The 27,464-nt window shown below is 44.2% G+C and overlaps 2 protein-coding genes across 7 annotated transcripts in view; one reads left to right on the forward strand and one right to left on the reverse strand.

Annotated features, from left to right (window-relative positions):
• Positions 1-3,028: 3,028 nt before the first annotated feature.
• Positions 3,029-23,563, forward strand: CD40LG (CD40 ligand). The gene is made up of 5 exons (XM_084813658.1): positions 3,029-3,259; positions 10,531-10,677; positions 15,079-15,112; positions 17,124-17,180; positions 20,949-23,563. Exons 1-5 carry the CDS (start codon positions 3,104-3,106, stop codon positions 21,317-21,319), a joined length of 765 nt encoding a protein of 254 aa, XP_084669784.1. The 5' UTR covers positions 3,029-3,103; the 3' UTR covers positions 21,320-23,563.
• ARHGEF6 (Rac/Cdc42 guanine nucleotide exchange factor 6) overlaps positions 23,298-27,464 on the reverse strand; it is an 86,034-nt gene continuing 81,867 nt past the window's right edge. For 2 of the 6 annotated variants that reach the window (XM_084813656.1, XM_084813652.1), the window contains exons 22-23: positions 27,073-27,252; positions 23,492-25,364 (exon numbers count right to left, since the gene is read on the reverse strand). In XM_084813656.1, the coding sequence (XP_084669782.1) occupies positions 27,112-27,252 (141 nt within the window). In that variant the 3' untranslated portion in view covers positions 23,492-25,364; positions 27,073-27,111. Of the gene's footprint in view, positions 27,253-27,464 lie in introns of all 6 variants that reach the window. The other 4 variants (XM_084813653.1, XM_084813657.1, XM_084813655.1 and 1 more) reach the window with 3 other exon arrangements.

Raw genomic sequence — 27,464 nt, forward strand, 5'->3', positions numbered from 1 at the left:
AATGCCAGGAAGTACTGCGGAATATGATAGTGGCAGCTTTTAAGTCCTTGTCACCAAGAACTAATGTGAATCTATGGGCCCTTCACAGAACAAATGGCTTGGAAAGACTTGGAAGATTGCAGAGATGTCGAATGTGAATATATCCTCTAAAGAGATTGCAAAGAAAACAGAGATCCGAGTGGCTGCCTTTCTTTGGTTTTACGAAGAAGTAATACAATGTGGACATTGATTGATACAGGAGTTTTTTCTGTGTTGTGAATATCATTTATGAATGTACATATTGTCATTTTGTATGTTGTTGTGCAGTCGTTAAGTTGTGTCCGACTCTTTGTGACGCCATGGACCATAGCACGCCAGGCCTCCCTGTCCTCTGCTCTCTCCCGGAGCGTGCTCAAGTCCATATTCATTGCATCGGTGATGCTATCTAGCCATCTCATCCTCTGCCGTCCCCTTCTCCTTTTGCCTTCAGTCTTTCCCAGCATCAGGGTCTTTTCTGGGAGTTTTCTCTTGGCATTAGGTGGCCAAAATAGTTGAGCTTCAGCTTCAGTATCTGTCCTTCCAATGAGCAGTCAGGGTTGATTTCCTTTAGGATGGACTGATTTGACCTCCTTGCAGTCCAGGGGACTTGTAAGAGTCTTCTCCAGCACCACAGTTCGAAGGCATCAATTCTTCAGCGCTCAGCCTTCCTTATAGTCCAGCTCTCACAGCCATACGTTACTACTGGGAAAACCATAGCTTTGATTATACAGACCTTTGTCAGCAAGGTGATGTCTCTGCTTCTTACTATGCTGTCTAGGTTTGCCATAGCTTTCCTCCCAAGGAGCAAGCGTCTTTTAATTTCATGGCTACAGTCACCGTCTGCGGTGATCTTGGAGTCCAAGAAAAGAAAATCTGTCACTGCTTCCATTTCTTCTCCTTCTATATGCCAGGAAATGATGGGGCCAGATGACATGATCTTAGTTTTTTTAATGTTGAGTTTCAAACCAGCTTTTGCACTCTCCTCTTTCACCCTCAACAAGAGGCTCTTTAGATTCTCTTCGCTTTCTGCCCTTAGGGTGGTATCGTCTGCATATCTGAGGTTGTTGATAATTCCCCCAGCAATCTTAATTCCAACCTGTGATTCATCCAACCTGGCATTTCTCATGATATACTCTGCATATAAGTTAAATAAGCAGGGCGACAATATGCAGCCTTGTTGTACCCCTTTCCCAATTTTGAACCAATCAGTTGTTCCATGTCTGGTTCTTACTGTTTCTTCTTGACCCTCGTACAGGTTTCTCAGGAGACAGGTAAGGTGGTCTGGTGCTCCCATCTGTTTAAGAATTTGCCAGAGGTTGTTGTGATCCACACAATCAAAGGCATTAGCGTAGTCAATGAAGCAGAAATAGATGTTTTTCTGGAATTCTTTTGCTTTCTTCATGATCCAGCGAATGTTGGCGATTTGATCTCTAGTTCCTCTGCCTCTTCAGAACCCAGCTTGTACTTCTGGTAGTTCTCGGTTCACATACTGCTGAAGCCTAGCTTGTAGGATTTTGAACATAACCTTGCTGGCATGTGAAATGAGCGCAATTGTATGGTAGTTTGAACACTCTTTGGCATTGCCCTTCTTTGGAATTGGAATGTAAACTGACCTTTTCCGGTCTTGTGGCCACTGTTGAGTGTTCCAAAGGTGTTGACATATTGAGTGCAGCATTTTAACAGCATCATCTTTTAGGATTTTAAATAGCTCAGCTGGGATACTGTCATCTCCGCTGGCTTTGTTGTTAGTAATGCTTCCTAAGGCCCACTTGATTTCACTCTCTAGGATGTCTGGCTCCAGTTCAGTGACCGCACTATCATGGCTATCAGGGACATTAAGATCTTTCCTGTATAGTTCTTCTGTGTATTCTTGCCACCTCTTCTTAATCTCATCTGCATCTGTTAGGTCCCTGCCTTCTTTGTCCTTTATCATGCCTGTCTTTGCACAAAACGTTCCCTTGAGATCTCCGATTTTCTTGAAGAGATCTCTAGTCTTTCCCATTCTATTGTTTTCCTCGATTTCTTTGCATTGTTCATTTAAGAAGGCCTTCTTGCCGCTCCTTGCTGTTCTCTGGAACTCTGCATTCACTTGGATATATCTTCCCCTTTCTCCCTTGCTTTTTGCTTCCCTTCTTTCCTCAGCTTGTATATATTATAATATTTATTTATTTTTAAAAGGGGATAAGTCCCTCCACACCCCACTACTACTTGAACTCAAAGTTATCCTATGATATTGATGGGCAGTAGATTATGGATGGGGGGGGTTGTTGCCCCCATCTCTTGCTTCTTGGCTTCCCATAGGGATCTGATAGGCCACTCATGGGGGGCTGCATATGGCACTGGATAAGCCTTTGTCCAGGTGTTCTTGTAAAAAAGAAAGAACAGAAAGTACTTCTTTATACAACCCATCACTGAGTTATAGAACTAGTTGCCATTAGCTGTGGTGATGGCCAGACAAATTTATGGAGGAGGAGAGTTCAGTCAATGTCTATTAGTCATTATGATTAGAGGAACCTCCATGTTCAGAGGTAATATACCTGTGAATACCACTTCTGGAGTCAATAGAAACCATGCTCATGGGATTCTTGGAGGCATCTGGTTGACCACTGTTGGGAGTAGGATGTCAACAAGGCGGACATCCTGGTCTGATCTGGCAGCTCTTTTAAAGTTCTTATGTTGTTTTCCCATGATGGGATTCACATATTCAAAACGGACTCTTGTCATAGATTCCTCCTTTCTTTGAAGCCTGGAGGAGCGGGGGAATGAAATGGTTGTTTGTGATAGGAAAAAAAAGGGGAGGGGGCCAAAGAATGAACTCAGTGGAAGACGAACACATAGATGACTTTTGACGGAGCAGCATGGAAGTGAGATGCAAAGAGCGAGTTCAAACAATGACTTTGTTTTTGCTGTTGTTGTGGGAAAGGAGTGTGAACAAATCTCCCCACAATGGAAGGTTAGTTTGTTCCCCAGGAAGTTGTGGGCAGGTGCGCACTCTGCTTGTCTCATTGCCGTCTTGCTCAGGGTAAGAGCCAAGGCGGTATTCCTGCTGCTCACACACACACAGGACTTTCTAAGACGCAGACACATGGACTCCAGTGAGCCTTATTCCCCAACCACCCCCAAACCCACCAATCTAACTGTCACCATGAAGGCCTTCCTGAGTTTGATCTCACTGTTTGTGATTGTGCAGCTCATCGGGACGGTCCTGTTTGGCTTATATCTTCACACGAAGCTGGACAAGGTAAGGCTGGGTTGGTTCTGTGGCTCACGGCGGCGGCTCTGTGTGGATGGTTTTAACTGCTGAGCAATGCAGAGGCAAGACAGGCGTTTTTGCAGGTGTGAGGGCAGCTTCAGCGACCGCAGATGCACCTGTAAACAACCCCAGGAGAATGGGCTCCCCCGCTGTAGGGTTCCTGCTTCTCCCATTGATGGTTGGGGGTTCCAATCATTTCTCCCCCCCACCAGTGGTGTGATGAAGGCATTGATTTTTGTTTAATTATTACATTTCTGTACTCCCCAATTGCTGAAGCTCTCTGGGCAGTATATAGAAGCCTTTGTCACCATGGTACCCTCCAGATGTTTGGACTACAGGCCCTAGCATTCCTGACCATTGCCATGCTGGCTGGGGCTGATTGGAGTTGAAGGCTAAAACATCTGGAGGGCACCACAGTCAGGAAGGCTGGTGTGTGTGTGTGTGTGTATTCATGCCATGATTCTGTTGCTTGAATAGGTTTTCCTGGTATTCGTTATGCTTCAGAAACATTCATAACCTGCTTGATCAGAGATATTAATGAGATGAAAGAAATTACTTGTTGTACATATTATGGGCAGAACTGATGGCTCTGAATGCTTTGATCAGCAAGGATTTCTTACTCCCAGTTGTTTAACAAAGGCAGTCACAAAGTTACTCCACGCCACCACCTAAATTATATCGTTGAAATGCAGAATGCTCGGTGCAACCTCTCATGGATTTTTCTGTGGAAGGCCTGTGAACTCTGTTCAGTTCTGTTACTCAGAATAAATCCCTGGGCTCAGAATTCTTTAATCCTAAATGAATGTCTTTGGCACCAGGCTCTGATTAGCAGATCAGGGGGATTCTAATAAACCACATAGACATAGTAGATGCTGCACATTTGAAATCTGCCATTCCCTGGTCTAAAGTGTTTGGTACTTTTATTTCAGGGGAGGGGCAGGGGACAAAGGAAATTAAAGTCAGGGAGTTATGACAAAGGTTTTCAAAATGCATGGTGTGGAGAAAATGGATACGGGGACTTTTTTCTCCCTCTCTTGTAAAACAAGAATTCGGGTCCATCTGATGAAACTGATTGGCAGTACATTCAGGATAGACTCTAGAGAATGTATTTCTTCACATTATGGAGCATTAGTTTATGCAATTTGCTGCTGCAAAATGTGGAGGCAACCACTTGCTTAGGTGGTTTGAGAAAGGGATTAGACAAATGGAAGATGGGTTCTATTGATGGCTATCAGGCAGAAACGACGCATGATGCGAAACATGTAACTTGTAGTAACCAAAATCTTTTTTTAAACTCTAAGCAGCAGGCATGGGGGCGGTGGCTGGAAGGATCAGGACCTGGCCCACAGTGCACAGGTGTTTTAAGCCTTTCCTGCCCTGCCCAATGAAAATCACCTCCCAAAACTGTGCAAGAAATCCACTCTAATGAGTAGCGCATGCAGCATCCCCCTTCCTCTCTAAGGTGCTGTAGGGCAATGCGACTTTGGGACTCAGGACCATAGCACTGATTCAAAGTAGCTCCCACTGGAGTGCAGCCAGGTTGGCCACCACGAAGTTGTTGGGCACTCGGACTCATCCAGCAGGGATCGGTTTCTGTTCAAATCGGAGGGAGAGGAAAGACATTTCTTAAAACAACCACCTTGGCAATAGCGAATCCTCCACAACAGCAGAACCAGTTGCTCGCTTGCCCGAGTGAAATCAGAGAATGCGTGCCAGACACTGGCTTGGTTGCAGAACACCTCTGCTGCCCCTTTGTGGGAGAGGCATGGATAATGTTGATTTGGGGAACGTATTTTGGATGACGGACTTTAGAATGGTGATGGCTTCAGTGCAAAGAGCCACTGTATGTGCAGAAGAGGTTTTCGGCTCTTGGACGGTGAGAGGGGCGGCTTGGGTCCTCTCATCCCTCCTGCCCTTGCTTCTTCTGTAGGCGCAGTCCCCCGTGCCAGGTGACGCGTGATTCTGGAGGGTCCGCTGACCCCCTGGAACAGCTTTGCAGGGGGGTCAAGGGACCCCCAAGGAGGGCATGGAGGCAATGGGGTTCTCATAAGCACATCAGAAGAGCCCTGCTGGATCAGACCCAGGGCCCGCTTAGTCCAGCAATCTGTTCACACAGCGACCAACCAGCTGCCCAGGGGAGACCCACAAGCGGGACACGAGTGCAATAGCTCCTCAGGACCGGTATTCTGTGCCTCTGAAAGTGGTGGTTCTGTACAACCGTCATGACTGGTAGCCATTGATAGACTCTTCCTTAAATGTGCCTCACCCCCTTTGAAAGCCACCTAAACTACTGGCCGTCACCACATCATGTAGCCATAGTTAATAGTTAATAGTTAATCCGCCATAGTTAATAGTTAATAGTTAATCCACCATAGTTAATAGTTAATAGTTAATCCACCATAGTTAATAGTTAATAGTTAATCCGCCATAGTTAATCATGCACTACATGAAGAAGCCCTTCCTTCTATCTGTCCTGAATCTCCCACCATTCAGCTTTGTGGGTGGATCTGGGTTCTAATATTGTGAGAGAGGGAGAAAGACGTATCTCTGTCCACGTTCTCTACACCATGCATCATTTTGTACACCTCTGTCATGCCTCCCCTTACTCATTCTTTTTCTAATCTAAAGAACCCCAAATTTTGTAACCTTTCCTGATAGGGGAATTGCTTCAGCTCCTTGATCATTTTGGTTGCCCTTTTCCAGCCCTAGAATATCCTTATTTATTTATTTAAAATATTTCTTGGCCACCTTTCAGGGGAGAAGCCCTCCCAAGGCAGCTTACAACAATAAAATACATAGAAACTGTTAAAATATTAAAAATGCTAAAAACATAAAAACAAAAAAGCCAACAATAAAACCAACAAGTAAAACCAACAATAAAGCCAACAATGATGTTAACAGCAGCAACAGTAGCAGTCATATCAACAGAAGGCCAAGGTAAAACAACATGTTTTCAAGGCCTTATTAAAAGTCTGCAATGATGGAGCATGGCGGGCTCCCGATGGCAGCTTGTTCCAAAGGTGTGGGGCCACTGCAGAGAAGTCCCTCTCACGTGTGTTCACCCACCTGAAATGGAACAACCAGAATTGTACACAGTGTTCTAAATACAAGCCGCTCCATGGATTAGAGCCAGGTTTAATTTTACTTGGAGTAGACCCAATGAAATCAATGGGGTTTCAGTGAGTCATGACTAACTCAAATCCCACTGATTTCAGTGCTTCTACTCTAAGTATGGCTACATCTGGATCCAACCCATTATATTTGTATGGAAGGCGCTGCGATGTTGGCAGCTTTTTGATCCCTTTCTTAATAATCCCTTAATAATCCTTATGGAATTTTCCTTTTTCATTGCCGCCACTCAGTGGGGTCAATGTTTTCACTGAACTTTCCTCCGCTGGCTGGTGGCTGGGTCCTGATGCTCTTCTGCAGTAAGCTACAAGTGGGATTGCAACTGATTTACTGTAGGAATAGTGCACTTTTTCTGTCTGCTCATCCCGCTATGTTCCATCCAGCCCAGTGGGTGTGATATAGCTGCTGTCAGGGGACGGGGGGAGGGGAGGGCCCAATTCACTTGAGCAGCCATTTGAAGCTCAGCACACATTCACAATAACCTTTGCAGGGACGCCATTTTATTACTCCGTTTATTTAGGTTTTTTTTTTAATAATTTCTTTAAATTAGTTCTAAAACACTTTGTCCAGATATAATATGCATATATATTTAAGTATTACTGAAGTGCCACTTAAATAAAACAGTGCTATAGCTCTTTCATAATGGTAATTTTTTTTAATTCTTTCTGGTCACTGCTGTTAACCTCATTGCTGAAATGGCGGCACCCAGAAAGGGTTCCTTTCTTTCACCATTTCTTTGAAAAGTAGTATTATTGTGTTATTGTGCCATACTAGGACCAAAATATTATAATAGGACCTAAAGATGTATTTCCTCGATAGTCACAGTCAGTTCAGACCTCATCAGTGTACATGTGACGTGAGATGCCTCCCCCAAGTGTATGACTTTGCATATATTATATTGATGCTCATTAGCCATTTTTTATTTGTTATGAATGTACAAAATTTAGAAATAAAACATTATTGGAATTAGGTTTATTTATTTATTTATTTATTTATTTCATTTCTATACTGCCCAATAGCCGAAGCTCTCTTTATATTTGTTTATAACAAATATAGTAGGCAGTTCATTTAGCTTATAAACATGAAAACAAGGTATAAGGTTTCATACCAGCTTTCCCCAACCTGTTGCCCTCCAGATGGGTTGGAATACAACTTCCATCATTCCCAGCCAGTATGCTTTTTGTTGCCCATTTGCCCCTTAGAGAGATTTTGGGGGAGCTCTTATTTGTGTATTATATTTTAAATCCACCCAATAACAAATGTTCTCTGAATGGCTTACAAATTGTTGAAAGAATAAAACATGAAACAGGGTTTTTTTTAATTTAAAGAATACAATACAATCAAAATAACAAACAGCTCTTCACAGACCACTTGGTTTTTCACCATCCACAATAATTTTATATTAAATGTGGCCGCTTCACTGTTCACTTCGAAGTCCACGTAATATGTGAGCATGTTAAATAGCATTAGTCCTAATAGAAATCACTGGGAGACCTGACTTGCTTCCATAGTGAAAACTGCCCATTTCTTTCTACCCTCTGCTTCCTCTTCTTTAACCAGTTACCTATCCATAAGAGAAGTCATCCTTATCCTATGTCAGCTATGTTTACTCAGGAGTCTTTGGTGAGGCACTTTGCCAAAAGGGTTTTTAGAAGTACGCAAATGTAATGTCTACCAAAACATCCCTCACACTCTCAAAGAACTCTGAAAGGTTGGTGAGGCAGGACTTCCCTTGGAAGAAGCCATGCTGATTCTTCTTCAACAAGACTTGTACCCCTATATGCTTAATATTGCCATCTTTAATCATATTTCCTACCAATTTAACTAGGACAGATGTTAAGTGAACTGGTCTGTAATTTCCTGACTCACCCTGGCACCCTTAAAAAAAAATCAGTGTTGTGTTGGCTATTTTCCAGTCCTCCAGTACAGAAGCCATTTTTAGGGACAAACAGCATATTTTGTTGGACGATCAACAATTTTACATTTCAGTTCTTTAAGAACTACTGGGTGGATCCACCTGGGCCCAGTGACTTGTTTATTTTTAATTTGTCAATAGGCCTTAGAACTACAACTGTTGCCACATTTGTTTGACTTAGTTCTTTAGATACGCTTCCTGAAAAAATCCATTGAGGTGTGACATCTGGGTATCTGTCTTACATCTTCCGTAGTGAAGACAAATGCAAATAAGTCATTCTACAATCTCTTTATTCTCTTTTAGCACACCTTTCACACCTTTGTCACCTAACGGACAAACCACCTCTAGGGCCAGTTTCCTACTTCTGATATATTTAAAGAAATTTTTATTGTTGGTTGTATGGTTTTTAGCAATATCACCCTAAGTTCTTTCTGTGGGTGTGCTTACTTTTATCATCAATTTACATTTGTTTTGCCAGAATTTCAGCTCCTTTTTGTTCTCGTTTGGGCAAGACTTCCATGTTCTGAAGGAAGTCTTGCCTTTTATGGCTCCCTTTGACTTTGCTTGTTAACCATGTGTACTTGGTGATACCTTTCCTGTGGCTTACATTCTAGCTGAGCACCTATAATTGTGTTGTTTTTTTAAAAAAAAAAACCCTCCAAGCATCTAGGACAAGAGAAATTTGACTTCTTCTTTCTCCCTTTCAGCTTCCTTTTAACCAATCCCCTTATTCTTTAGAACTTACCTGTTTTGGAATCAAATGTTATGTTGGAGCTCCTTGACAACTTTCCATTGACATAGATGTTGAAATTGGTATCATGGTGGTCATGGTTCCCACTCAGAGTTTCAACCTTTATATTGCATGCAAGGCCCTGGGAACCACACAGGATTAAGTCCAAGGCATTTAGAGCATGACCAGACCATGGAATGGATTGTTCCTGGGTGACCCTTGGTCAAGACACCATCATTCAGCCTAAGCTACATTTCAGCATTGTTGCAGAAGAGGACTGTGTATGGTGCTCTAACCTCCTTGGAGATGGGGCATGATAAAAATGTAGTAAACTAAATGAACCTCCTTGGGTTCTGAAAACTCATCTGTTTGCAAGATGGAACAACTGAGTGACCGCTGCTGTGTATGCTTAGCTGTAACAAGGAATGATCACTGGCTGCAATCCAACGCAGAATTAAGTATGCTTCAGGCTATTGGGTTTTATCTAGACTTAGTCATACCTCGAGCAGACCCTTTGAAATCAATGGGACTACATTGTCCCATTGATTTTAAAAGGTCTGCTGTAAGTCTGGATCTAGTCCATTTATTCAATTCAGGGTGGGGACTGATTAACTCTTCTTGGATTGTGGCTATTGCTTGCGCATTGCGAGTCAGCAAATCACTTGAATCATCCCGAGTTTGTACAGAAATCCTTTACAGGAGGTGGGTTTGACTGTTTCTTTTTTTAATTTTTATTTTAGTAAAACAGTCAGAACCTTGTTAAGAGTTGGACCAAGGGTGAGTGGGTCTCAGGGCATCTTTCCTATCTGTAACACAACATTTATTTATTTATTTATTTATTCATTCATTCATTCATTTTATTTTTAAAAAAATAAACATTGCCTTTTCTTAAAATTCAAGTTTTATTACAAATGATTATTACCTATTTTCTAGGGTAGGCAATCTGGTGTCCTCCAGATGTTTTGAACTACAAGACCCATAATCCCTGACCATTGGCCATGGCCATAAGCTTGGGGCATATGGAAGTTATAGTCCAATACACCTAAGGGGAACTGTGTTGCTTATCCCTGGTTTAGGGGCTGTCACCTGGCTAAAGAAATCTTAGCCAATGAATCAGAGTAGTTTTAACAGATTAATTAGTCAATTCAATTTGCATAAATCTGCAGGTGACAAAAATAATACCTTTGAGGAGAAAGGCATGTGTGAGAGTTAAAGGGGAATGCTTCTACTAAGATGGTTAATCATCAATTAATTGGGGATGCCTTTTAACTCCATTATTAATTGCTTCTTTTAGCCCAGCCTTCCTCAGTCTGGTGCCCACCAGATGTGTTGGACTGACTGGGGATGATGGGAGTTGTAATCCAACACACCCAGAGGACACAAGATCAGGGAAGGCTGATACAGCAGATCAGTTGATTGAAGGTTTCAGCCCTCCTTCTGATGTCCAACAGCAGATTGACTTTCCCTGATTATCCCATTTGCCAGGTGGGAGACGAAATGAATTTACAAGAAGATTTCGTGTTCCTCAGAAGACTGCAGAAGTGTCGGAAGCCGCAAGATCCTGATGCTACCTTTCTGGATTGTACAAAGATTTTGAAAACCTTCCAAGATCTACAGGATGTAAAGAGCAAGGTAACAGGCTGTTGAGAATTTGCCTCGTGGATCTATGAATAGGCAATAAGCCCTGAAAAATCTAATGGGCCCTGTTGCTCAGCAGAGGGTAGTGTCGTTTCCTCTATGGTTGAGCTGTTCCTAGCATCTTTTGGTAACTCTCTAGTATGACCAAAAGACAGGGCAAGGCTGGGTGGAATAATGCAAAGCTTTGGACCGGGTAGTCCCAGTTTTCTGGGCTCATCCTGACCACTTGCTTGCTCTCCAGGCCTGGCCTTCCCTCTTCCTTCTTACCGTGACACTTTCACAAAATAGCGGCCATGAGGAGGGCCTTGCTCATTCATAACCTAGCTGCCATGGTGAGCATGGCCAGTGACAAAACACCTATTTCCCAGAAGGTAAAGTCCTCAACCCTTTAGTGTTGCTGGGTGCATTTGAAATTTTGAGAGAGTGTCATGAGCACTCTCACGAAATGGCTGCCACGAGGAAGGCCTTGCTCATTCAAAAAATGGCTACCATGGTGAGCATGACTGGTCCCAAAACATCCATTTTCCAAAAGAAAGAAAATGTAACTTACCCCAAAACCTAAGTACAAGGCAGAGATGGAGTCTGAGCTCCAAAACACAAAACGACTCGGTTGAATCCAAATAAAGATGGAGGGCAGAACTTCGCTTCATAGTATGGCAGCCTCCCAATTAAAAATAATAATGTAAAAAGAAAACAGAGGAAATAAAATTACCATCAGGAGGGACAGGGAGGCTGATGGGTGCCAAGAGAGGTGTCTGCGAGCCCACTGGGGCCCAGGGGTAACCGTGCTGGAGACTCCAGCTTCACGCCTTGGACATGCTTGCTGTGCTTGAGGAAAGACGTCTCTCTCTCTCCCTTCCTCTCTCCCCCAGCCAAGCCAACTCAATGAGAGTAAGGTGCTCCCTCTCCCCACGACCTTGCCCACACAATTCCCGGACTGTTTTGATGTGCAGCAATTTAGGTTGTGATTTCATGCACACTTATCGGGGAGTAAGTCCCGTCGAACTCAATGGGGTTTCCTTTTTAGTAGACATCAGGGCCGGCCCAAGTAATTTTGCTGCCTGACGCAAAGGACAAAATAATGCCCCCTCCATTCCACCTACAGAAGCTAACCAAACTGCCAGCTGAAACTTAACTCAATTGAATCTTAAATCAGTTCCAAGCTGCTTAATTCAGCATCTTCCATCTCAGCAGAGGGTAGCTCAGGGGGTTCAGGGCAGCCTGCCTGGAATGAAAAGCTTTGTCCTCCAACAGAGGGGAACGACCAGGGGTCTGCCATTGCTGCCCCCTCGGCACCACTAAGGATCTGCCGCCTGAGGCACCTGCCTCACCCTGCTCGATGGTAGGGCCGGCCATGGCAGACATGCAGAGGCACCTTTTCTTGGCCTGGAGACAAATCGAATGTATGTCAGTCAGGCAGCTGTTAAAACACAGGAGCGCTGCCAATGTAAAGCATTGGTAACCTTAAGATTGTAGTGGTGGTAGCAACCGAGGAAACCAGCGACACTGCAAACGCTTCTTAGAAGTTGGTGGTTGCATTTTCACACCCTCATTTTACTTGCGTTGGAAAGTCATTCTTGTACTTGCTACTAAATACAGACTTTCCTGTCCCAGCATTTTGACCATGCAAACCTAAGAAGGGCAAATGCTTTTCTTTTCTTTTTAAAATCTGATTCGTAAGCAGTAATTCTGCCACAGATAACCTTCAAGGAGGAAGGGCTTTTGCAGCCAGCAAGAGAAAGGGAAACAAAGCAGGCGGGCAGGCGCAGAAGTAGTTTGGTGGGGTGAATAGCTCTTTGGAATCACCTGGAGATCATTCTTCGTGAAGGACTGGTTTGCACAGGGCTGGCTCCGGGTTTCTGAGGGTCCTTGGGCAAGAGACACCAAATGGGCCCCCTCCCTCCCCTCCCTTCTCACTGCCATTGTCACCAGCTGCGATTGCGCCTCTTTCTCTCTCTTGTTGTTGCTGCCACTTGCTTGCTTGACAGGCAGAGAGCCAGGGAGCAAGGCGGCCGTGGCATCTCTTGCTCCTCCTTCTCGCCACCACCGTTGACTGGGCCAGAGTGAGAGGCAGGGGCACAAGCAGGTCACAATGGTGAAGAGGAGGAGCAACTTGGCAGTGGGTCCCTGCTGGGGTATGGGCCCTCAGCAGGTGTCCAACCATGCCTACTTTTGACACTGGCCCTGCACAGGCAGAAGGGGGCAACACGGGAGAAAAGCCAGAGTCTAAGGGTTGGCCCAAGATATTTTGCTGCCTAAGCTGAAGAACAAGATGGCGTCCCCCCCATTTCATGTACAAAAGTTGACTGGTCTGGCAGTTGAATCCTTCTTCAATGCTGGCAACGGGACCACCTCCTCCACCACAGCTGAAGGCAGCAGGCAGGCTTAGGAGGTGCAGGGCAGGCTGTGTGGCACGCAGCTCTCTCCTCCAACACCTTGCTGCTGCCTCTCAGCATCTGCTACCTGAGGCAGCTGCCACACTCTACCTAATGGTAGAGCCGGCCCTGCAGAGAACCTTGGATAGCTGAGCATGGTGGAAGTGGACAACAAAAGTCCCAAGCAGGAATATATCAGGATATGAGATTGCAGAGATAAGTTTGAGGCAAGCCATAGCAGGCTTTGAAGGTAAGGCGGGGGGGAAGCTTCCCTTGTCCTGGAGTGAACAGGAAGGAGGAGTGTCACATGATCAGAATGGTGGTGAACAATTTTGGCAGCAGAATGCTGGATGGAGGTGAGGGGACCAGGTGAGGTTACAGTTACAGACAACCAGAGAGGAGAAGGTTGCAGTAATCAAGGCACGAGGCGATCGAGGTGTGAAGCAGGCTTTTTGCCAAGGAGGCAGACAGGAAGAGCCGTCTTTTTGAAGTGTGGTTAAGAGAGAAATGGTATGAAGGTATATAACTATATGGTTTCCAAAGGGGTAAGCAGCCATGTGAGTCTGTTATAGCAAAAACAACGAAGAGTTGTGGCACCTGAAAGACTAACACATTTATTCGGGCATAAGCTTTCATGGGCATTGTCCACTGCATTAGATGCATGAAGTGTTAACCTGATATTAGCAGATTTATATACACATGCTGAGGGGAGGGGAGATGTAAACTGTGTTGTCAGAGGGAACTGAAATGCAGAAAGTGCAATCAGAGATAATTAATTACTGTAACAGTGGCCATTCACAAGATGTTGGGTGATAACACAGACTGAAACTGTGAACCAATATAGTGTGATTAAAAAAGACAAAACACCTTTGTCCTTATTCAGACTACTGACTTCATCTCTACACAAAAGAATGGACACAAATCTGCCAGTAGGAATGGCACAGTTCCGAAACCAGTGGGGGAACATTTCAACCTTCCACGACACTGTGAATGACCTCAAGGAGCCCATTCTTGAAAAAGGAACTTCAAAGACCGATATCAGTGCGAAATTGCTGAAGTATAATTCAACAAGACATTCAACTCCATTTCCTGTGGTTTGAATAAGGACAAAGGGTGGTGTGTGTGTGTGTGTGTGTGTTTATCACACTATATATGTTAATCGGCTCACCATTGCAACGATGTCTGTGTTATCACCCAACAACTTTTTGTGAATGGCCACTGTTAAAGAAGGGCCGCGGTGGCTTAGTGGTTAAGATGCTGAACTGCAGACTGGAAGGTCAACAGGTCAGCAGTTCGAGACCCGAGTGCTGCGTGACGGAGTGAGCTCCCGTCTTCAATCCCAGCTCCTGCCAACCTAGCAGTTCGAAAGCAAGAAATTGCAAGTAGATAAATAGGTACCGCCTCGGCGGGAAAGGTAACAGCGTTCCGTGCACCTCGGTGTTCAGTCATGCCGGCCACATGACCACGGAAGCATCTTTGGACAGCGCTGGCTCTTCGGCTTAGAAACGGGGATGAGCACCGCACCCTAGAGTCGGACACGACTGGTTGGGGACACCTTTACCTTCACCTTTTACTGTTAAAGTAATCATCACTGTCTGTACTTTCTGCATTTCAATTCTCTCTGACAACACAGTTTACATCTCTCCCTTCTCAGCATGCATATATAGATCTGCCCATCTGAGGTTAAGACTTTATGAATCGGATGAAGTGTCCAGTGTCCAGTGTCCATGAACGCTTATGCCAGAATAGATGTGTTAGTCTTTCAGGTGTCACAAGACTCTTCATTGTTCTGGCTATAAGATAGATCATTTTTGCACCTCCGCTTGACATTGATAAAATATGCCAGTTGGGCATGTCTTCTTCACTAGACATCAAGGAATACACATGTGGGTTTCCCACAGAGATTAAGTATTGGCTGGCTGCTGCCACTGGGTACTTTGGATCACTGGGGACATGTGTATTGTACAGATGCCATCATGCTTTTAATAATTTTTTTCTCTCTCTTCAAAAATTGTTCTAGGTTCCACAAGAGAGTCCCATTGCCATGCAAAAAGGTATGTTACTGACCGCTGGTGGGAAAGTTTCAATAGAAAGTAGGCAATAAAAAAACAGACGTCTGGAGGGATTGGGGTGAAGGTGATGCCTTTAAAACCTCTGTGCCAAAAAAGAGGAGAAATATTTTTGGAACGTTTTTTAAAAAAAGGAAAAGTCAGAATGAGTTGCGCAGAAAGGTGAAATGCTGCTCAATGTACAGCTGCTATTTGATGTGCATGGCCAGGGCTGGAGTCAAGGGTAGGTATGGTTGGACATGTGTCAAGGGCCCACACCCCGGGAGGGGCCCACTGATAAGAACCCCATGAAGCTGCTTCTCTTCTTCACCATTGCAACCTGTTTGCTCACCTGCCTCTCACTCTGGCCCAGACAACAGTGGTGGTGAGAAGGAGGAGCAGGAAATGCCACTGCCTACTTGCTCCCTGACCCTCTGCCTGTCAAGCAAGCAAATAGTAACAGTGAGGAAGAGGATGGGGAGCAATAGCAGCTGGTGATGATGGTGGCGGTGAGAATGTGGACTCACTGAGGGAGGGGGCTCATGGAGGGTGTCATGCCACCACTGGCCATGGGTGAGTACACAAGATGGTGCACTGGATGGTGGCTGAGTTATTGCATCCCAATTGGTCTTTAGAACATCTGGCAAGTCTACGTTGTTGTGCAGTCCCCCCTTCTTGAACAGGCTACTTCTGATGCCAGTGTTGCATTCTCCCTTCTTTGCCACTGGAGACTTAAGGTGTTTTGTAACATTGCCTTTAGTGACAAATATTCAAGCAGAGCACAAATGAAGGTAAACAGCAGGTACTGCAGAAGATGTGCCACATCAAAACCAGAGAGAGAGAGATCCCCAAGGTGTTTCCAGGCTATAGCTCACCTGTCCCCACCCTTGTGGTCTCCAGATGCATTGGACTACAACTCCCAAAAACCCCAGCCAGCTGGGTGGGGATGATGGGATTTATGGTCAGTGCTGGTTCCAGGTTCTTGAGGGTCCTTGGGCAAGACACCCTCCATGGGCCCCTTCCCACAGTGAGTCCACCTTCTCACTGCCATTGTCACCAGCTGCTATGGCTCCTCGTCCTCTTTCATATGATTAACACCATTTGCTTGCTTGTCAGGCAGAGAGCCAGTGAGCAAGTCGGCTGTGGCATCTCCTGCTCCTCCTTCTCACCACCACCACCACCACACAGCAAGAGACAGGAGATCAAGCAACTTGCAATGGTCAAGCGGAGTAGCAGCTTAGGGGGCTCTTGTCAGTGGGCCCCTAACGGGGTCAGCAGGTGCCCAACCATGCCTACCCTTGACGCTGGTCCTGGTTATAGTCCAACACATCTGGGGGTGCCAGGTTGAGGAAGGGTACTTTAGCTCATTTATGGTGCTCTCTCCCCCTATGCCCCAAACTACTGCCTTTCACATACATATATGAAGACGCTCCCTCACTGGAGCGTCCCTTGCATTGGTGGATCATTGTCAGATCATGCCCCTAAGGAAGGATTTTCTGAAATGCATTGGGCCTGCAAATAAATCTTTTTTTCAGCATCTGGAGTTTTCTTCTTCCATTTTTCCCTAGGTTGTCCTTAGTGCTTCAGTCTTGAAGGTCCTGGATTACAAATAGCCAAAGGGAATTTCCTATAGCATCTGCAATGGCTTGGTGAATGAATTAGAGCAGGGGTGCAGAACCTCAGATCCATGGGCCAAATCCGTCCCTCTGGGATTCTCCTTGCCAAATCCCCTTTCATCCATCCACTGGTCTTTGGGTGGTTTTCCTGCTTTTGGGCATTTTCCCCATTCTGAAAGGTTGAAATGTTTCTCCTAAGGCTTAGTAACTGGCTGTAAGAGTGTTAAGCTAAAATATTTAGGCATTTTTGCCCAGCTGCTTTGGCCCCACCCACCACTGGAATGAGGCCCCCGAGAGCTTCTCCAAAATGGAATTTGGCCCTCAGACTGAAAGAGGTTCTGCACACCTGAGTCAGAGTAACTGAACGTGGACAAAGCAAATGAGGACTGTTTTTATTTCAGGGGACAAGAGACCACCTGCAACCATTCACCTGGCAGGCTTGAAGGACAGCAGGAAAGGTGAGGACTGAGGGCGTGTGAGGGTGCATCAAATACGGGAGGAATATTTAATACAAAACTTGGGTCAAGCCCTGCCCATTGTACTCCTGAAAATAGTCCCATTAGGGAAATTGGTGACACAACAAGCAACTAAGGACCAAAGCAGACATGACTTGGAACCTGTGTCTAGCAGCTACATGGTTTTAGTGGGTTTTTTTTTACTCTAGCGTAGGTAAATTGCATGGGGCCCAGTTCGGATTGGGACACTGGCATGGGGGCAGGAGGGCTTTAAAGATCTGGCTTGGGCCCTCTCTAGAGTAAAAATGAACACAAGACGTAGCTGCTAGGCACAGATTTAAAGTAATATCTGTTCTGGCCCTAACGTTATGGAACCTTCAGGTTTGAGGCAGTCAGCCACTGAATGCCAGTTCCTAGGTAGCAACAGTGAGAGACCGCTCGTGCCTTTGTGTGCTTGGTTCATCTCCAAAGGCTGCTCTGCAAATCTACGTTGTCTGATGTGTGGTCTCTGATGTGTGGTCCCAGCAGCCATGCAGGAACTGTGGAACTCCCTTCTGAGGGGTGTTTTGAGGGCTCCTTCATTGGGGAATTCGATCTTTGTGAACCCTGATATGAAATGACGTAATTCGTACCTCTGATCAAAACTTAGGCATCCACCAGATTTCATAAGAACATAAAAGCCCTGCTGGATCAGACCAAGGGTCCATCCCATACAGCATTCTGTTCATACTGTGGACAACCAGCAGCCCATGGGAGACCCCCGAGTAGGTCATGAGTGCAACAGCACCCTCCTGGTCATTTTCTCCAGCAGCTGCTGTACATAACCATACTGCCTCTGATACTGGAAGTAGCACATAGCCATCAGGACCAGTAGCCATCGATAGCCTTCTCCTCCATGAATTTGTCCAACCCCCTTTTAAAGCCATCCAAATTGGTGGCCATCACCACGTCTCGTGGTTGCAAATTCCACACTTCAGCTATGCACTGTGTGAAGAAGACCTTCCTTTTATCTGTCCTGAATCTCTCACCAGTCACCAATGCTGCAATGCAATGTTCAACAATTTAAACATGTATTTAAATATTTGAGAGAAGATATACATATTTCAATGTGGATTAAAATATGAATTTTGAGAGGATTTTTTTTTAATTGTAGACTAATGCATAAAGGGAACTACTGATAAAAACATGAAAAAGTGATATGGACCAGAAATAGACACATACACCCATCCCTTGATTCAGGCAGTGTCTAACAAAATCTGACATTTCAGAGAATGTGGTGGTGGTGATGGGTCAATTTGAACTAACTTTGTTGCAACTTTGTATGTTTTGGCTGTTTGCTCTGCAGCCTCTTACACCTTTGTTGATAAGATTTTTTTTTACTGTCCATTTTATTTTGCTTTACTTGCTTGTTTTATGCTTCCATTAGCTGCTTTGGGATGGAAAGACTGGATATGTTTGAAATAATACCGTAAAATAACAATACAAACACAAATACATTTATATTTTAAAATTAAAATTTAGTAATATTATAGAGCCATGGAAACTGATCACACACTTGCCAAGTAGGGATGACATATCTGTCAATTTCAATTTTTCTCAGTTTCTCATTTTTCCAGTGTTAACTTCAGTTCATCCCAAACTTTTGAAAATTTTTAAATTAAAATTTACACAAAATTTCATATTAATTTCTGTGAGCATTTCTCCCAATACATGCAGCTTGCGTAATATATCGTTTTGCAAGCAATGTTTCCTAATATAATGCATTTTAATATATATATATATATATATATATATATATATATTTTTTACAAATATATACTTTTTTGTATGCATTTTGATCAAACATTGTAATTGACTGGAAAGGTGCTCCCAATTAACCAGGCTGCAGTGTTTTTTAAGTTATTATTTTTGATACAAGTACTTATAAAACAGCAGATGGCAAACCTCATCTTAAAAGAGGCATTCCCCCTTATCTCTCATGCAAGATGGAATGCCTCTTCCAAGATGGGTTACCTAAAAGCAAAGAAAGCAAGCTTCTAGCTTCAGAACTATTATTTCTTTCTTTGTTTTTTTCACCCATATGTAAATTTAATTGATAGATTAATCCACTGAGCAACTAACTGTACAATTCTATACATATTCACTCAGAAATGACTCCCACTTGTTCAGTGGAGTTTAGTCCCAGGTAAGAATTGCGCACTTATGTGAGAGTAAGGTATACAGAACACAGCGGGACCTACTTCAAAATAAAGATGCGTAGGCTTGCATTGTAACACTCATATGATTAATCAACATATGATTAATCAACTGGAGAGTATGCCACACTGAATATACTGAATTTCCTTCTGAGGAAACACACATAGGATTGAACTGTAAGTATTCTTTAATTGAGTGACAAATCATGAGCCATGATAGGAAGTACAGGGCACGTTATCTGTAGGATCGTCTCCTCCCACATATACCTGTCTGGACTTGAAGTTCATCTTCAGAGACCCATCTCTGGGTGCCAAAGGAGTTTACGTGGGCAGTGACTAGAGAAAAGGCCTTTTTGGTGGTGGCACTTCAGTTGTGGAATGCCTACATTGTGGTTCTTTTAGTCTTAAAAAATGTTATGTGCTTTTTTTTTTTTAGATCTTTTATGCTATTGTTATTCCCTGTCAATCATGGCACTTTGTTTTTTTTCCTTTTTCTTTCTGCTGATGTTTGGTTCTGTTTCATGTTTATGTTATATTTGTATATTTTATGGTTTTAACCCAGAGAACATTCTGTTATTGGGCAGTATATAAACATTGGTTTAGAGCTAGGATCTGCCTTCCGTGAAGGAAGTGCTCAGCTCATGGAAAGTGTCTCTGCCCAGTTTTCATGGATCCCTCCCTCCCCCACACACCACAGTTCATCCCATTCAGCAGGGTCCCTAAATCCATCATCATCATCATAATCATCATCATCATCATCATCATCATTATTATTATTATTATTATTATTATTATTATTATTATTATTATATTAATTTCATTTCTATGCCACCCCATAGCTGAACCTCTCTGTGCAGTTTACAACAACATCCTCCTATTGTTCTAGTAGTAGTGTTCTAGAAAATATGTAGCATTTTCAGGGGTTGGAGGGGCTGTGTCCAGAGCTGTGGAATCTACTTCCACCAGGTCAGCTGCACACACCTAAATCTGGATCCAACCCATCGTAAATACAACACATAAATAAATAATAGCGCAGGCTACATTTTCAGAGATGAGGCATGTAGATATCCCTCTGATGCTTGTCCCCTTCTGTGGTTCCTCGAGGCTCGCAGGGAAACTGGTAGCAAAATCAAGGCAGGAGGGAAGCAGGACCATGGATAGTTCCAAGGAAGTCCTCTGGCTGGAACTTTCTCCTACTAGAACAACGGGAGGATGTTGTCTCAGCAGGTAGCTAAAGCCAACTGAAGCCTTATGTAGGCTGGCAAGACCTGTAGTGTGATCAGCTCTGCCCCTCCTGGAGTTGCTGAGCGGATTGTTAAAGGGCTCTCACCTGATTTGGTTGCCTGAGGCTTCTGTGAGACTGGGGAGATGGAGGGACTCATCATCTGCGTTGGAGAACAATGGCAGGGCTGTGTTCTCCAGCCAGGAGGGCCCTGAACAAGGTGCTGACTATCCTACCCCTGAGGAAGTAGCCTGTGGGCTGGGGGTTGTGACACTGCTAAGCTAGAAGGGCCCCTGACCTTGTGCAGAAGAGCAGACAAAATGGTTCTTAAACACAGTCTGTTCTTTCCCACAGTATTGCAGTGGCAGAAGGCCATATACGGTCCAATGGATGACACGTTTTCCTACCAAGGTGGAAAACTCAAGGTTGCCAAAGGTGGACGCTACTACATCTACTCCCAGGTTGCCTTTTGCACCAACCTGGTGCCGCATGCGCCATTCAGTGTCTACGTGTATCTGAACCTGCCGTCTGAGTCAGATCAGCTGTTGTTGAAAGGGGTGGGAACGCACAGCAGCTCAGATGACTTGTGTGGCCTGCAGTCGATTCATCTTGGGAGAGCTATCGAGCTTCAGCCAGGCCACACTGTCTTCGTGAATGTGACGGACTCCTCAAGGGTGAATTACAACCATGGAAATACATACTTTGGCATGTTTCAGCTTTCTTAGAGGAGGCCACGAAGCTTCACTTTGTTGACCAAAGTGGCTTCTCCTGGTCCCCTAATACTATTTATAACCCACTTCATCTTTGTTTTATTTCCCTGACACCCTGTGTATTTTATTTTATTTATTAATAAGAGGCCGAGTGTTAATACTCAGAACCAAAGCGTAACACCGGTATCCCAGGCTGAAACGTCTGCAACGCTGGTGTCAGATGTTGCCGAACATTGCACCAGATGACCCATTGACCCGCCCTGTCCTAAACAGTTCTGCGCTGGCGCAACAAGTCTTTGGGCAACTTCTCCTATTTCTTCCAGTGCTATTAGCCAAAGCAGTTACAAATCTAAATGCAACACATATTTCACAGACATGACAGCCATGCCTTGGGGAAGGGCCATAACTCAGTGGCAAAGCCCCTGCTTTGCATGCAAAAGGTTCCAGGTTCAGTTCCCAGCATCCCCAGGTAGGGCGGAGAGGCCCTTGCATGAAATCGTGGTGATCAGTTGCCAGTCTGTGGAGACATTATGGAGCTAAATGGAACGAGGGTCTGTCTCTGTAAAAGGCACTTCCTAAGAATACGATATATCACATACAAAACAGATGCAGATAAATTTCTCTTTTAAAGAGTGATCAGACTATATATTTTGGTCGCTGATTTGAGAAGCGACTACTTCGAAGGCAGCAGCACCTTTATGTCACGGCCTTCCAGGAAGTATTCGCTTGTATGCTCAATACAGTGGTACTTTCTAAGGCAGGGAGTAGCACATTGGGAACAAATATTCTGATTGAGCAAGGGAGTTCCATGTGCGCGGCTGATGTGGCTGCAGATCGCAATGCTGACTCAGCCCCCTTGACCTTCAGGGCTGCATCCAAAGAGGAGCAACCCCTATCCAAATCCATACAACAAAGCATGGCTACAGTTGGATTGGAATCATTGGGGCAAGCCAAGAAATAAACAAGGCAGAACTTCCGCGGCTCCTCCAAGTCACCAATGTGTAAGCGTGTTTCATGATGAGTCTTTTTATAATAACTTTTCTGAATGTTTGTGACCATTGTTTGAAGCCTTAGTGAAGACAGTGTTGCTCCTACTCTGGGGCTGTTCACATAACATGCTACCCCACACTCAGTGGTTGAATGTAGGTTGTTTTGAACCGTGGGTTGTTTGTTGAACTGTGTATTAGCATGTTGCCTGCACAGAGCACATTTTCTGCAGGGTGGGTTATCGTGTTGTCTGGACACAGCCAGGGGGCCCTGTTAACCATGCAGGGTGGCTTGTTAACCACCTTGAACAACCCAACAACAAACCATGGGTTCTCAAGGTGTCTTGTTGAGAAAAATAAGGGTTAACAAGCCACCTTGGCTGCGTTCAGACAACACGATAACCCACGGTTCAAAACAACCCACACTCAACCACTGAGTGTGGGTTAGCGTGTTGTGTGAACAGCTCCTTTGCCAAGTTAAGCTGAAGACAAGACAATCGTTTTTATAGGAAACTGATGAGAGAGGATTCATTTCCTATGGGGTATTCAGATAGTCCTTTTGACCTGTTGCCATCTCTGGTCAAAGAGGTTTGGCAGGTTTTTGAAACCATCAAAAACACTGCAAAAGCTTCTAAGCAGAGGCTAAAGTGTACAGAACTCAAAAGCAGCGATTCCTCTTTCAAGCCTCCTTTGATTCTCTTGGAAAAAATTGATCAAGCCTTAATTTGACATTTCTCTGCTGTTACCGGCTCATTGGCTTTCGACTGACGGTTTTAATTTGATGTTTTTAACTGGATATTTTAAAAGGCTTTCTGACATATTTTCGTATTTTATGTAAATTGCCTATTGGTAATAAATGCATAACCTGGTAATTTTTAAAATTGCGTTGGAGGTGATTGAGCAAATGGATAATATCATTATCATAAAGGATAGTATGTTCTTCTGGGTTTTTGTCATGTTTGTTAAAGAGATTGAAAGATTGGTGAAATAAAGCATGGTCTTCTATTGATGTAACTCATTTATTTAATCTGCTGTAAAAAAGATAATTTTTGTTCAGATCAGCACCATTTTTGTGATCTGTTTGCAATGAATTTTAGTATTTCTTTAATCAAAAGGTTAATAAAACATGAACAAAGAGCTTGGAAGATGTGGTGTAAGGAAAATCAAGCCCCCACAGGTAAACTTATTGTTGTTGTTTTTTAAATCCTTCTTTATTTTGTTGAAAAACACAAGTTAAAAATTGCTCAAAATAAAAACAGGTTAGAAAAAGTTTAACTTGCTTCAGTCGTCATGAGAGTAAATAAAAAGATGACAAGACAGAAACTGGAAGGCAAAGAATGAGGTGGGGTGTGACAGAAATCTATTTACAAAGAAGTGTAAACGAAGAATGAAATCGGTTCACATGGCTTCTGTTCCTTTAGGATAGCTGCATATTCTTCCTTGTTTTAACAGTGCAATACTTACTTTCGATGTTTATTCGAAAGTAAGTCCCCTCCGCTGAATGGGACTTCCTCTTGAAGAAGCAGGTTTTAGGATTGCAGGCTTAAAAACATACACACACAACTTGTTAACCACTGGTACAAACAGTGCAAGCGAATGATGAATTTGGATAGTAAGACCAGCGTTTCCCCAAAGTCTGATACCTAGGGCACACTGCTTTTGCTGGATCTAGGGGAAGGGCCGTAGCGCAGTGGTAGAGCTAGTCACAGGTTCAAGGCCTGGCATCCCCAGGTGTGTGTGTGTTTTAAATGGATCTTAACTAGCAGCGCTGGCAAAGACCCTTGACCAAAATCTTGGAGAGCTGCTGCCAGATGGCATGTACGATCTGGGGCAAGACAATAGCCTGATGGAGCAACTTACTTAGGATAAGGCAAGTTTCCTATATTCAGAACTGGAGGCGCCCTTCTGTCGTAGAAAAAGGTTTTCTTGACCATCTCCCTTATAGGGCTTCCTAACATCCCGTCCTCCACTTTGCCCCATGTTTTCTGGTTGGAGGCAATGCTTCTGAGATTCCCCCCATGTCCGTCAGCTGTAGCATGAATCCCAGTGATCCTTACACCCTCCCCCAGGAAGATGTCACTGCCAATATATCGGGGGCTTCCTCCCCACTCTGATGGGCAAAGAGTGGTGGGTGCTTTAAACGGTTTCAAGCCACCCGCTCACATGCTCCACCAGCTCACAGTCTGGGAACTGCAGAGCAAGCCGTGTCTCCAGCACCTTTACCATTCTGCGCCCAGTGGTGGAAAGGAACCTACCATAGGGACCCCCCCCACACACAAGTAATTAATGGCTGAAGACACACAATGTTTTGGGAGGCGGTTCGCTAGATTCAGTTCAATCGTACCTCTTCCTCTCCAGGTTTGAGTTCTAGGGGTGGGAGGAAAAGGCGTTGCCAAGTTTGCATGGCTGGCTGTGCACAATGCTGATTGGCCAATACCTGGGGTGTCACGAAGGAACCCTCACCCCTACACACTCCCTAGATCGGTTCTGCACTTTTAAAATGTTTCTTTATAAGGTAACAAATGACGAAACACGTACGAATGTTTATGCAATGCTCAAAAAAGAAAGAATGAAAGCAAGAAAAATAAGCAGCCTGCCTGATGCACAGGCTGGGAGCATGGAAGAGAGGAGCAAGGCTGAGCTAGCATTCGATTCGCTGGTGCGCACGTCCTTCATTTTAGGTGCAAAGCCAGGAGGGGAGATGGGCTCTTGCACTGAGGCTGGAGAATTTTTGCTGCAAGTTCCATTTTTGCCCTGTGCTGCATTTGAATGAATATGGCTATGAAAGGGCAAACTGTGGAGCTGACATGGCTGGATGGGACCGAATCTCAGCTTAGCGTCCCTGACGTTAGTCGCTGGAGCCGAGGATTCTAGGCTGTCGTCTCCAGCTGGTTTCCTTGCCAATTAACATCTTCATTAACCCTGAGTCACGGTCTCCAACAAGACAGGTTGCTGCTCCCACCGCTGGATGCCTTGTACACACCCGTCTCCTTGTCCAGTCCAACTTTGCCATCCCATGGCATTAGACTCTCCATCGTCTTTTCCCTTCTGCTGGGCTGAGATGGCATCAGCTGCTTCAACAAACACACAATTTAGGGTCACCTGGTGATAGTATTTTGTGAGCATGGGGGTGTTTTTTCCTGCTACTAGCTCACTGTGGATGGATCTGGAAATGACTTGCTTTAGCAACTGTGAAATTCTTTTTGTATAGCTATCGATAAAATACAACTCCGCCAGCAAAAAGTTAAAAATAACATAAAACAATAAAGGGAACAACATCATCATTTGAGAAACCCAGGTGAAAATGTGACATGCAAGTCATAATTATTATAGGCAAAACTGGTTGGTTTGCATATTGTTAAAGTTAACTGATATTTCTTTATGAACACACACAGGAAGAGGGGTCCCTCTATAAACACAGGGAAAGTATCTATAATCTCTTCTTATATGACAGGGAGGTGCATGAACACTCATCCAGCTTGCGCAACATTCTGTACACAAATGCGAATATCTGAAATATCTTATTTTCCTATGGTAACAGAATATATTCTTCTCGATTTTTTTTTTTAAACTCTCTTCTGAGCACTAAACACACAGCATTCATCTTCTGCCCTTTTCACAATGAAAAGGAACGGTCAGCAAATACTCCACTGAAAGAGTTAAAACAACAAGGGCTGTCAACTGATCAACAAAATCTTAATCAATGAAACAAATGCGTTTTAAATGGATTAATTAAGTCGATTCAACCTGCATAAATTTGTCTACGAATAGAATTGTCCTGAGGGGAAAGTATGCTTTGTTTCTAGGTGATGGAAGTACATGTTACAGCAGCTATCATCTTAGGATGCCCTCCCACATGTGATGGAAGAGGGCATAGCTAAGGGGTAGCATACATGCTTTGCGTGCAGAAGGTCGCAGGTTCGATTTCTGGCATCTGCAGTTAAAAAGATCCAGTTAACACGTTCAGTCGACTAAAGCTTGAAGCCCTAGTAAAAACCCAAAGGGAATACTTGCGTGTGCATGCACACGCAATCGGGGTGAGTTCAGCTGGCTGCTGTGTCCTTAGCCCTTTCCTGCTCCAAAGCGGCATCGGGGGATCAGTGCAATCTCTTGGTGAGCCAAGGACAGCGACTCTAGATCAGGAACTCTGTCCAGCATGCTATGGGGCTCGTTGCATATTCTAATCCATAGAAAGGCCACACAGGAAAGCACTGTAATGCTGTGCTCTGTGTCTTGAGTGTGGGGCAAAAATTATTATGAGTATTTGGGTGGGTAAAACCTATCTCGTTTTCCTGATTATCTGAAAAAGAAGTGCAAATGACCTTTGGCTTTTACCTGATTGCAATTCAAGAAACCATTCTCCCCTCCCCTCCCCTCCCCTCCCCTCCCCAAACCAATGCATTATATAACAGGTACGTAAAAAGAAAAGAAGGCAGAGAAAAGTGTTTCTGCATTTCCTCTGAAGTTTCCATTCAGCAATCTTCACTCTGAGTGGCAACTGGTTGGTTGCAAAGTCCGTATTCCTGGAAAAAGGTGCGGTACTGGCAGTTGTAGATGGGTTTTGATGACTCAGGGGCCAAACAGCGGCTGTTTTTAGAAGTAACCATTTTGTTGTCTGTTGGTGGCATGCAACATTGACTCCTTGAATGGGGTGAGGGGAGATAAACAGAGCCGTTGCTGTCTCTTTCTTGTTTGAAACGAAAAAACAAAACAAGCAAAACACAAAAACCAGTATAATGAGGGAGAGGAATCAAACTCCACAGTTCCACTTCTCAAGAATACCTGATGTCGCATGCAAACTGCCTGTAGCGGTGTTAAAAATCAAGCCAGGACCGATGACCTCCGGCCTGTTTCGTCCCTAATGCACTCGTCCGTTTGCTTCAGTAACCTCCGAACTAATTTCTCTAAATCTTTCCTTGACTTTAGCTCTTCTTCCAAACACTGCTTCATTCTTTTATTCTCCTGTAGCATGGAAGAAGTGGGGGAAAGCAGGGGGATGTTAATATTTTTCACATGAATATGAAATTTCTTACCTTCTTTCTGCCCTGACAAACCGAAACCAAAAGACAGACATTGTTGGGCTTGCCCATTTCCATGTAAGGATGTCTGTCACTGGGGTATCATTTTTTTTGGCTCAACGGAGTTCCACGGCATGTACGAGTCGATTTGCATTG

This window comes from Heloderma suspectum, chromosome 9 (genome assembly GCF_057233095.1).
Source record: "Heloderma suspectum isolate Gila_16-S chromosome 9, 16-S_ref, whole genome shotgun sequence".
NCBI classification, from domain to species: Eukaryota; Metazoa; Chordata; class Lepidosauria; order Squamata; family Helodermatidae; genus Heloderma; species Heloderma suspectum.

What these genes read in the sequence shown, in the direction of transcription:
- CD40LG (XM_084813658.1), top strand. Translation starts at nt 3,104, where the DNA reads ATGGACTCCAGTGAGCCTTATTCCCCAACCACCCCCAAACCCACCAAT. An exon ending in TACAGGATGTAAAGAGCAAG is followed by an intron (nt 10,678 to 15,078) that starts GTAACAGGCTGT and finishes AAATTGTTCTAG; the next exon opens with GTTCCACAAGAGAGTCCCAT. An exon ending in CTTGAAGGACAGCAGGAAAG is followed by an intron (nt 17,181 to 20,948) that starts GTGAGGACTGAG and finishes TCTTTCCCACAG; the next exon opens with TATTGCAGTGGCAGAAGGCC.